At 36.9% G+C, this 12,581-nt stretch overlaps 1 protein-coding gene across 16 annotated transcripts in view; it reads left to right on the plus strand.

Moving 5' to 3' along the window:
• The window catches only part of RPS6KC1 (ribosomal protein S6 kinase C1), a 250,262-nt gene that overhangs the window by 104,665 nt on the left and 133,016 nt on the right, over positions 1-12,581 (plus strand). For all 16 annotated transcript variants that reach the window (XR_008649737.2, XM_063613897.1, XM_055235081.2 and 13 more), the window contains one exon: positions 5,059-5,174. Coding sequence is in view for 15 of the 16 variants with exons in the window: in XM_063613897.1 (XP_063469967.1) it covers positions 5,059-5,174 (116 nt within the window). In the remaining variant the exon portion in view is untranslated. The remainder of the gene's footprint in view (positions 1-5,058; positions 5,175-12,581) is intronic.

Here is a 12,581-nt window from a genome sequence, read left to right on the forward strand (position 1 = left end):
TCATTGAAAACAATCATAATTGAGGCATTGCCTGGGCATCAATATTATGACTTTTGCTTTTACTATTCTTTGGTGACTCTCTGAATTTCTAGGGGTCACATGAAATTGGTTTTGAAAAAACATTAATAGGGGGTTGACTAAATGCAAATGGAAATCAGATTCCCTGACTGGTTCATGTTATACATGGAAAGGCTGATGGCTTCAGAGTTGTGGTAGACGTGTAGAACTATAAATTACTGTTCTTCTCAAGGTTGCCTTTTGTTGTCAGAACACTTAGCATAAGGCAGAAATGGTAGGCTATACCTGAAAAGAACCAAACACCATTAAACATAATAAATCAGCACTTAAAAAATACTAGCTATAACTACCAAGGCCATCTCAAGCGTGAGTTTTCTTTTATGTGACTAAAGTTGTTAACAAAAAAAAAAAAAAAAAAAAAAGAAAGCAAAAAAGCAGCAACAAACAAAAACTCAAACCCAGTTTGATTTGGATGTTCTTTCTATTGTGATAAATCTGAATGAAATCAAGCATGCTTGACTAAGCACAGGGCCTATTGGGAGAGTATTTGTGGTGTAGAGAAATAAAGATAAGAATATAATAAAATGTGACTAAGTAGAGTCTTATGTGGGGATTAAGTTCTGTGCATGTGGCAGAAATCAAATAGAGTCAAAATACTGTTAATAACCCCTTAAAATTTCCCATGAAACACAGATATAGACATACTGTCTTTCAAGATGTTTAAATTGGCTTGTTCTTCCTCCAGCATGGCTTTTCTTTTGTTGAACAAATGATGAGGCTGTTAGTTATATTTTTAGTGACTAAGGGTAGAATTGAAATAACTTTTTTTTTATTCTAGGTTGCGAAACTGAATTTTATTAGTTCCATGAGTAAAAATGCCTCTTGATTTTTTTTTTTTAATGGGCAGATGAGAAAAGGCCATTGTTATCCAAATAAATATTTGGTAATAAAGATGTTCAAGAGACCAGTTTTTCTCAGAAAGGCCTATTCTCTTTTACATGGTATGACATATACCTCTTTGTAGCTCCAGTTTTCCTGTATGTTTGTCTGTTGTCTTGGTTGTCTCTCCATTCTGATTCTACTTTGCTTTGTTGCCTGACAGGCACTTTTCTCAAATTCTTATGTTTATTTCTCTGTATCTTTGTTTCCATACTCACCTGTACTTCTCCCGTGCTCTGTATTTTTCTTGTTCTACTCAGAAACAGAATAATCAAATTCAAATTCAGTTACGGTACTTTATATTGAAAGGTAGCTTAGGATAGTGGCAAGTACCCTGAAGTATGGTGTAAGACATGGTCTAGGTTCAGGCTCTTATAGTAACTGTGTAACTGAGAAAGACATTTCACATTCCTGAGACTTAATTTTCTTAGAGAAGAGATATATTTCTTATAAATAGAATATGGTATAATGAAGGGTGCCAAATGGTGCTGGCTTCTTGGATAAGTTAGAACTTCTGGATTCCATTATCTGTATACCGTGCCTTCTATAAAGTTTTCTTAGTGACTGAAGTCAGAGATGGTGCACTGAGAAACACAGCATGGGTAATTGAGTGTTTCTGTAAATTTCATCAACAAGTTTGGATTTTCTCCTCATATCTACTTAGCTACTCCCTATCAGAGATCACACACTAAAATCACACTGTATGATCAGAAATTGAGAAGGCGAAGAAACACAGGTTGTCACAATCCACATTAAGACATCTCTTATGATACACCAGAACTTTTTAACATAAAGGTTATTAAATAATGGGAACAGTTTTTCTTTTCTTTTTTCTTTAAAGACAGAGTCTTGCTCTGTCCCCCAGGTTGGAGTGCAGTGGTTCATGGCAGTGGCATGAGCGTGGCTCACCGCAGCCATGATTTCCCAGGTTCATGCAATCCTCCTGCCTCAGCCTCCCAAGTAGCTGGAACCACAGGTGCGCACCAACATGCCTGGCTGACTTGTATTTTCAGTAGAGACAGACACGGGGTCTTGCTATGTTGCCCAGGCTTGTGTTGAACTCCTGAGATCAAGCAGTTCTCTCACCTTGGCCTCCCAAAGTGCTGGGATTATAGGAGAGGGCCACAGCCTAGTTTTTCTTTTTTGAATGCCTAAGCCCAGTGGAAATTCTTGCTGTAGCTGAATGATTAACAGATAATCATTGTGGACTGTGTATGTGTATTTTAAAAGGGAGAACAAGAAATCAAGCAGGTTAGAGTTAATTAAACATTTTTTAGTCAATTAAAATCTGTTTAAAGTCACATTTGTCAATAATTTGACTAGTTAGAAATATCCTGGAAATCTACAGAGTCATCTTTTTTTTTTCTGGTACTGACAAACCTGAATAAGCATTCAGGAGCAGAAATCTTCAAGAGATAGTTTTTATTCTTGGATGCTGCTATTGATCAGCAGTGATTATGACCTCCTTTTAAGGGACTGATAAGGAATGAACCGTAGTATTTTTGTATAAGGTTACTTTTTTGAGTCTTGCTCTGTTGCCCAGGCTGGAGTGCAGTGGCGTGATCTCAGCTCAGTGCAACCTCTGCCTCCCGGGTTCAAGTGATTCTCCTGTTTCAGCCTCGTGAGTAGCTGGTATTACAGGTGCCCACCACCATGCCTGGCTAATTTTGTGTGTTTTTTTTTTGTTGTCGTTTTTGTTTCTGTTTCTTTTGAGATGGAGTCTTGCACCGTCGCCCAGGCTGGAGTGCAGTGGCGCTTTCTCGGCTCACTGCAAGCTCTGCCTCCCGGGTTCACACCATTCTCCTGCCTCAGCCTCCCGAGTAGCTGGGACTACAGGCACCCACCACCACGCCCGGCTAATTTTTTGTATTTTTAGTAGATATGGGGTTTCACCATGTTAGCCAGGATGGTCTCGAGCTCCTGACCTTGCGATCTGCCCACCTTGGCCTCCCAAAGTGCTGGGATTACAGGCGTGAGCCACCGCGCCTGGCCAGTTTTGTGTTTTTAGTAGAGATGGGGTTTCGCCATGTGGGTCAGGCTGGTCTCAAACTCCTGACCTCAGGTGATCCGCCTGCCTCAGCCTCCCAAAGTATTGGGATTATAGGCATGAGCCACCACACCTGGCCTATATATAAGGCTACATTTAAAAATCCTTTCAGTATTTCCATCACATCATTGTGTTTTCCTTGGAAGTGGAACCACCATATTCAGCAGGAGTCCATTTCAACTTCTGGCTTCTGGTTCTTGTTTCTCTATTACTATGGAGATTGCCTAGAAAGTGGCAGAAAAACCAAAAGTTTAAAAAACAGTAATTTGATTATAAAATATGGCTTTAATTCTAGCTTTAACTAGTTGTTCCATATCTTGACATTTTCGAATTCCAAATTATTTTGTGAGTTTTTTTTTTACAAAGCAAATTTTGAAACTTTATTAAAGCTTAACTACACTGAATTAAAAAGTAAATTGCCATAGTTTTTATTATATTTGAGCCTAAGGTGAATCAAAAATCTTAAATGGGGATTTAAATTAGGGCTTGGAAGCCATTATATAATCTGAAATGAGAAGAGCTAATGATAATGGAAATAGCAGACTCCAGACACGGTAAACCCTAAACCAGAGGACTAGTATTGTGTAGAAATAGTGAATAGCTGTTATTATGTGGCATGTTTTATCTTCAAACTATGTTATAGTTATTTAAGTGATTTTCACAGAATATACTCATTTTTCAACTGAGTAGAAAAGCCCTCTAAAACCTTGCAGTTAGGAAGTAAGCAGATTGCAAGGGTACAGGCAGAAGTACGCTGACATTTTAGTTGTGGGTTGAGGAGTTGGAGAGTTAATAAATAAATGTAGATGGTTCCACAGTTAAAAAGCAATAGAATTTTTTTCCTCCACCAAGACCAGTTATATTTGTGAATTCCTCATGAAGGAGAGAAGAGATGGAATAGTAATGTAAAAGGTGTGAAATGAAAGTTATTTAGCGAAATTGCAGTCCCAACTTTGTTGCAGCTTTTTGTTGAGGTCTGTATTTAGTCAGGATTCTTTGGTTTGCATGTGCGGAAATCCAAATTTGAACTACCTCAGGGAAAGAAAGGCAGGAATGTAGCTTCGCCTGAAATCAGGGATGCCAGTTACATTAGAGGAATGTAGGTTCACTTGAAAACACTGGGATTTCTTTCTATTTTTTCTTTTAAGTCTCCTATATCTGCTTTCTGAGTCAAGTTTGTTCTTTCACATTGGCCTTTTTTTGCATTGGCAGAAACCGGCTGTTGGCAGTTCCTACTCCTCTTATTTACAGCTTGAATAACAGAGACAGTCCAGTTTGCGTTGTGCCAATTCCTCTCTTCTTCAACTGTGGCCAGGAGGATAGGGTTCTATGATTGGCTCAGCTCGTGACTAGGGGGGCCCACCCTTGGCTAAATGGACCTTGGTGATTAGAGGGACTGACATCTGAAACAAGAAAGCAGTTTTCATTCAAACCACCTGGTTAGTGATGGGGAAAGGGGTAGAAGAGCATGATGGCAAGAAGAAAGGGACATTTCCCAGAAGCAGGAGAAGATGCTGTTCCAGGCAGAAATAAGAAGAGTGTTCTACTAGTAGTCTTTTGGGGGAAATTATCTCTTTATTATAATTCAGTTCACTTCAGTTCAGCAAACCAGGAAACATTATTTTGTAGGATTTGGTTTTTAGAAAAAAACCAAGGTTGAACACGCACACACACGCACACACAACAGCCGTTGCATTTAATCCTATTTGTTGAGTTGTTTAGTTGTATAATGTCTGGACTAGGGCTAGTCTTTTTGTCTTCAGAGCTTTTTACAAATAGACATTTCTTATATATTTGACTCCTACAAAAATACATCAAATTATCAATACGTATTTAAATATGAGAATGTCAGAATTTGGATAAATGAAATCAGTGGGGAGTAATAGTTAGACTTGGTTGATATTAATAACTTTCATGTCTTTTCCAATTTTGAATATCTCTTCAGTTAGAAATGTGAACAAGCAGCGTATTGGGTAGAAGGAAGTTAATTTTCAGGTTGAACTGAGGAAAATTTATTTTTTACATGTCCAGACTTGTTTTTTTTTTTTTTTTAGGAGAGTCAAGCCCTACCCGTCGAGAAGCTGTGAAGAGAAGAACAGCTGAGTATCTCATGCGGGCAGAAAGTATCTCTAGTCTTCATGGGAAACTTCAGCTTGATGATGTATCTCAGGTATGTCTCATATTTTGTTGTGTGTTTTCTTCAGTGATTTTTTGCTGTCTGGTCTCTCTGCTTTATTTCTAATTAGAATGTTATAGGATTTTGATTTTTTGAATTTTATTAATAATTTTCACAAAGGTTGTTGGTAGAAAGAAAAGCATTATAGCAAACCACCAAAAGTGGAATAAAATGAGACTTGCTTTCTCCTTTTCTTGGTCTTTTATTAGTTTCTTGCTGTACCCTTAATCTCCTCATCGGTAGATTGACAGTAATTTATACTGTTATGATATCTATTTGTATTTGGACTTTTTAAAGTTAGATTGTGATTCTTGTATAATTGTTCTCCAGTTTTATTGATTCATGTTAAAACTATTCATTTTAAGCATAAGTTATACAAGTATATGCTATTGGTCACCTGGAATTATGAAAGCATAATTCTAGCAGAGATAGTTAGGTTATGTGGGACTTCTCCTAGACTTGTCTAAAACGCAGATGAATGCTGAAAACATTAGAAACATTGCAGGTTATTATTGTTTTTATGCTGTATTGACCTGGATTTGGCAAATTTCTGGAGGAAACTTTTCTGTTATTTTTTTCTTTATATCAAACTAAGTTTTTCTGATGCAATTTAAGAATTGTGTCTTCTGGAGATGGGAAAAAGGGGTTAGTTTCTTTTCTTTTCTTTTTTTTTTTTTTTTTCCGAAACGGAGTCTTGCCCTGTCCCCCAGACTGGAGTGCAGTGGCACGATCTAGGCTCACTGCAAGCTCCACCTCCCGGGTTCACGCCATTCTCCTGCCTCAGGAGAATAGGTTGGACTACAGGTGCCCACCACCATGCCCGGCTAACTTTTTTGTATTTTTAGTAGAGACGGAGTTTCACCGTGTTAGCCAGGATGATCTCGATCTTCTGACCTTGTGATCCGCCCACCTTGGCCTCCCAAATAGTTTATTTTCTTAATTGATCTAAGAGTCAGGCAGGCTTGTTCATATCCAGCTCTGCCACTTGAAGTCATAGAAGATTGGACAAGATACTTAATCCCATCTGCATGTCAATTTCTATATCTGAATGATGAGGATATAGTAATTTTTTGCTGGGTATTTACTAGGATTAAACGAAGTAAAAAAAATCTCATATGTGGATTACACATATACACATAAATCAAGTGCCTCTCTAGCATGAAGATCAGCCCATAAGCCAAAGACTAAGTTTTAGCCTCATTCTTCATTTCCCCTTCATATACCGGCTTATATACTTTTTCCCACACATTTTTATGCTTTGTATACTTTTTGAAAATAATAAGATAGCAGTTATCAAAACTGTACCAATCAGTGTAAGACATTCTGAGAATATCTGATGTTAAGTGTTTGACCATTTCTTATAAAACAAAAAGATTGTATTTCAGCTTGCAAGCAATATACTTATGTTTCTCTAACATAATGATTGTGTTTTAAATGACATTATTCTGCTGATTCATTTTCAGATTGTGAATTACTGCGACTCTGCTAGTCTGTATTCTGTTTGCTAATCTTATCCTATTCTCTATCATTGTTCTTTTAATTATATTATTAAATTTGTTTTCTTTACATTTTTACCATTGAATTTTATCTTTTTAAGTGGAATATTTATGTAAACATTACTTTGATTCACTTCCCATTTTCCATGGGATTGGCAGCCTTCCTCCTGTGCAGTACTGATGTGTATATACTCAGTTTCATTTTGAGGTGGCATTGATAAAAGCATTAACATAATTCCCTGCGAACTTGTTTTACTAAGTCCATTTTGTATATAAATATTGTAAAAATTTTTTTAAATTTTTAAATTTTTAAGTTTTTTTTTTGAGATGGAGTCTCGCTCTGTCACCCAGGCTGGAGTGCAGTGGCACGATCTCAGCTCACTGTAACCTCTGCTTCCCAGGTTCAGGCAATTCTCCTGCCTCATCCTCCCAAGTAGCTGGGACTACAGGCATGTGCCACCATGCCTGGCTAATTTTTGTATTTTTAGTAGAGATGGGGTTTCGCCATGTTGGCTAGGCTGGTCTTCAACTCCTGACCTCAGGTGATCCACCTGCTTTGGCCTCACAAAGTGCTTGGAATTACAGGCGTGAGCCACTGCGCCTGGCCAATATTCTAAAAGTTTTAGGGATTTAAAATTACCAGTATTCTATTCATTCTTAATAACATTAAATTTGAATGGTCTACCTATACTTATTCATGTAATCCTCCTACTTTTGCATCCCTGTTATTTCCCTATAGGCATGTCTATAAAGCAATAATTTCTTAGGTAAATAAGTATGTTGAGCCTCCTGTATAGTTTTGACTAGAAGAATAGAACCATGAAGTATATCAGTCAGAATTTCTTCAAGTATAACTTCTAATGAGAATAAAACAGAAGAGATCTAATATAGGAAAGCTGATTACATTTGATTATACAGTAATTCATTAAGCATCTGTTAAGACTGTATATAGAATCAAACTAGATATACTTTGGAGTTATACAAAAGATGATGACACAGCCTGCTCTTGCAAATCCTGTAGCATAGTTGAGGACCCATATATGTACATAGTTGAGCAAACAAAGTTACACTGGTAAGAGCCATGTAGAATAATGGGAAATTCAATCAGAAAGGATAAAAAGGGGTGCCTTCTGAATCTGATTTGATGTGTAGGATTGTTTCAGTTCTTAGGCAAGGAGGCTAGAGGAGAGTAGGCGCAGTATTTTTCTTTTATGGTAAACATTTGCTTTTTAAATTTTCCTTTTGTATGTTATTTTTGTTAAGCCTGGCTCTTTTTGGCCAAGAGCATGCTTGATTATTTTCTTATGTATAATTTAAGTTAAAAGTCTTCCAGAGGATTTTGATTAGCTTGGTGCATTTATTATTTCACTTCTTTAACCATCTTTGGGCCTGAATTTCAACCAACAGGATGAGAGGATTTGTATAAATGATTTCTAAGGCCCCTTTAGCTCAAATTTGGTGCAAAGCAGATATTGTTTCTCTCTGGAATCAGTGTGCAAACATTTCTTTCTAGCCTGGTTAAGACAATAAAGGAACCCTTTTTGGCTTTTTAAATTTTTGTTAATTATTGTTTTCTCCTTTGGTACAGTCTGTCATGACTCCTTCCACCCAGGTTTTCTGTGATGTTTTAAGTGTTTGCTTTATTGAACTTCAGAGATCCTTATATAGTAAATATAAAAGTTCTAAGTTTCCCAGTCATTCATGTTAATATCCTTTTCGCAAAAGCACAGAAAGGAAAAAAAGCACTCTCTTACTTTTTCTTCATTGCTTCACTACTAAAAGTCTCCAAGAAAATTTAGGAGCAGGTTTCAGATAAAAAGGAAATGAGGTTTTTTTTTTGAAGTAAAGGTTGAATCTTAACTGAAGGAGACAGATTTCTTTCTTTCTTTTTTTTTTTTTTTTAAATAAATCGTAGACAACATTGAATGATTTAAGAATTAATGTTAGAAGAGGCTCTCCCTGGAAAAGATTTAGAATAGTTTTTTTGCTTTTTTTAGCTATAGGAATTTGAAACTAAAGATCAAATTTAGAAAAAGACAATAAATGATCTAAATTTAGAACATAAAATATTGTGTAGTTTCCAAAGTGTGAATATGTTTTTATGCAGTTACAAGGTATGAATGAAAATTAATATGTAGAATGTATGCCTTCCCTGAATATTTGTAGATTTTGAATACAACTGATAATATTGAAAGTGTTTTTCTATTGTGCATTTTGTTTGCTTGTATTATTAATTTATATTATACCGTTATTCCTTAGAAAATATTTTAAATTTGCCCTCAGTGAGACATTTGCTTAAGTCAGTAATAGGTCTGCAATTCAGTGTCAGGCTTGAAATGTGACGTAGTGTGGCTCAGGAGACTGGGTATTAGGGTTGGTAGATTGCCCATGAAAGACTTTGCAGAGCCGAAAATTCATGGATGGTGCCAAATTCAGGAGCTCTGGCATAATTAGACGTTAGAGTTCAGAGTGTGGTTTCTTGATACATTCTTTGTGGTACTTTCCTTTTGCCCTTGATTGCTTATTTTCTTGCAATAATGGTTACTCTCTCTCAGGTTATTTGAGGAGTAAGTAACCCTATTCTAAATGTGGTTGGTGAACCAGCAGCATCAGCATCACCTGAGAGCTTGGTGGAAATGCAGAATGTCAGACCTACTGAATCAGAATCTTCTTTTTAACAAGTTCATCAGGTGATGCACATACACATTAAAATTTAAGAAATACTGCACCAACAGATTGGGAAGAATAGAGAGAGAGGTCTCATTGAGAACAGGAAATAATATCAAGTGATAAAGGCAGTGGGCAGGCTGAACAGCAACTTCAAAAACAAATCCCCAAACAGAAACAAAGCCTTTTAAAGAACGTACAACAGGTCTGTAATCCTAGCCCTTTGGAAGGCTGAGGCAGGTGGATCACTTGAGGCCAGGCGTTCGAGACCAGCCTGGCCAACATGGTGAAACCCCATCTCTACTAAAAATACAAAAAAAAAAAAAAAAAAAATTAGCCATGTGTAGTGGCACATGCCAGTAACCCCAGCTACCCAGGAGGCTGAGGCACAAGGTTATCATTTGAGCCTGGGAAGTCGAGGTTGCAGTGAGCCGAGATCGTGTCGCTGCACTCCAGCCTTGGCGACAGAGTGAGAACAACAATAGTAAGTAGGTTTTAACTAGTGTGCCAATTTTAATCCATGAGTAGTAGCTGTCAGGAGCATTGTATTGAGAAGAGTTGTGAGACTGTGGGATTAACAGAGATGCCTGCCATGGACTTGACCAGTTGAGTGACATGTACTTGCCACCTCTGCTTTTGAAGATTGCTGGGTTATCATGTATTCCTGCCTCTCTTCCCTTGTCTTTAGTCCTGGTATAGATGAATACAACTATTCTTTGCCTCTCTTGGTATCTTCTGCTATAATAGCCAATAAGTATAAGTGAAAATCTTACTTTTCCATCAAGGAACTCAATCATATTACCTAGAAATACACTGCTTCTCCTGTTGCGCTTCATAGCGCAATGGGCCAAGTTTCCCCTAACAACATTCTATTATTTCATAAGTAAGATTTAATCCCCTCTTATCTATTACCTACTTTTGCTAACCTTGCTGCATCTCAGTTTTCTCATTTAAAAAAAAAGTTGGACTTGATCTCTAAGGTCTCTTTCTGCTCTTAAATTCTGTGGATTTGTATGTCCTTTTGCCATCTGAAGAAAGGAGTAGATCTATAGGATTCTACCCAATTTAAGCACTACATAGGAGAAATACAATTTTTTTATTGATGATTTTATTTCATGGTCTTTCTTTGTTCGTTTCTGTGATCTCAAACTTTTATAGATGGTTAAAGTAAAAAGAGAACTTTAATGATCACTTTGCCTTTGGTCATTTCCCCTTCAATTTCTCCATTCCCGTCTTTGCAAGAGTAACCTTACTAAATAACTGTTTTCATTGGGTTATTCCTCATAGAAAAACTTGTTGTCTAGACTTTGGAGACTGTATAGTCAAGACTTTTCTTCTTGGCATTCAAGGCCTGTGAAAACTGATCCTAAGTACATAATTTTATTTTCCTCTGTTCTCCAATTTGAACAACTTTTCCCCACCAGGCTAATGCTATCCGACTGTGTACAGTATAGAATAACTTTTTCCTAATCTAATTTCCACGTAACATTTAAAATCACCTTTAGTCCCACATCTTTCTGAGACCACAGTTTTTCATACACTAATGACGTTAACTATGTAGTCCCATATTTTTAAGAGAATGTTTTACTGTTATTTAACTTTTCATGTATGTGTCTTACCTCCTTAAATAAATGGTGAACTTCTTGAGGTCAGACTGAGCCTTTTGATAATTTATAGCCCTTTCAGTTATCATGCACATGGTGGGTGCACAGTAATTATTTATTGAAAGATGCAATAGAGATTTCATAGTTTGCTTTCTTTGCTCTTTAAATTGCCAAAGTGAACCAATAACTTTCTTTGGAAACTGAAAGAAACAGTGACATCTGTGAATAAGAAGGTATAAATAGGAGATAGGGATGTTGGAGATACTTGGCCATATTTCCTAACACAAATGTAATGGATTAAATATCATTTAAAGTATTCTTTTTTCCCTCCTTATAATTTTTCCTTGGCATTCCTTTTGCCAAAATCACAAGCAGTTCTTACTTGTTCTTGTAGCAAGAAGCAGCAGCAGCAAAGAATCTTTAATTTTCAGAATGTGTTGGTTAGTAAAAGGACTGCAAGCTTTAGAATAGTAGTTGGAGTTCTTCCACTGTCTCTCTTCCTGACCACAGACAAACACTCCAGCATTCTGAGAATCCCTTTATTCATATGTAAAATGGGAATTATATAATACTAACTTCCTGTAAGTACATCACCTGGTATGGGGTGAAGAATAGAGATGAAACAATATAAATGAAGATAGAAAAGACTATTTCTACTGGCTGGGTGCGGTGGCTCACGCCTTCAGTCCCAGCACTTTGGGAGAACGAGGTGGGTGGATCACCTGAGGTCAGGAGTTCGAAACCAGCCTAACCAACGTGGTGAAACTCCGTCTCTACTAAAAATACAAAAATTAGCCGGGTATGGTGGTGGGCGCCTGTAATCCCAGCTACTCAGGAGGCTGAGGCAGGAGAATTGCTTGAACCCGGGAGGCAGAGGTTGCAGTGAGCCAAGATCGAGCTGCTGCACTCCAGCATGGGCAACAAGAGTGAAACTCCGTCTCAAAAAAAAAAAAAAAGGCTGTTGTTGTTACATGTCTGTTTACATATTATAACACTAAAATACCTTGCTACTGAAAAGTTTCCCCTTGGTTTTTAAGCTTATAGGAAGGCAGAAATATATCCGTTTTTTTATGGTACCTAGCTCAGCACGTCATGAATTGAGATATTAAATAAATATTTTTGAAATGTATCTAAGAAGCATAAATTAAATCAATTTAAAGGTTATTATCTAATCTAATTGTCACTATCACCAACTTTCTCAAGCATCTTTAGAAATAAAAGTCTCTTTTAAAACTTAAACATCAGTTCAGGTGCAGTTAAATTATTATTTGCTTGCTAAATCTAAAAACAAAACAAAAAAAATGAAAACAATTAGAATTGCTGCTTTTAGAAAAATCCACAAGAGGTAGTTTTCCCAGTTGTAAATGACACCTAATTTTCCAAATAACCTCTGTCCCTAGATTCCCTCCTTTCTCCCTCCTCTCCTCATTTCTGCTGTCCCTCACATTTTCCAACTAACTAAATACTAGCAATATGCTAGGCACTGTGAATATAGAGATGAATAAGGCACATTTTCTATTCTCAAGGAGCTGCCTGTCTGGTGATGTTGTTCTGTACAGGGACTTAAAGTACCAAAAATGGTATCTCAGTAATTCCCTTACCATGGTGTTTGATCAGGATATTTTATCTTCCAT

This window comes from Symphalangus syndactylus, chromosome 19 (genome assembly GCF_028878055.3).
Source record: "Symphalangus syndactylus isolate Jambi chromosome 19, NHGRI_mSymSyn1-v2.1_pri, whole genome shotgun sequence".
NCBI lineage: Eukaryota > Metazoa > Chordata > Mammalia > Primates > Hylobatidae > Symphalangus > Symphalangus syndactylus.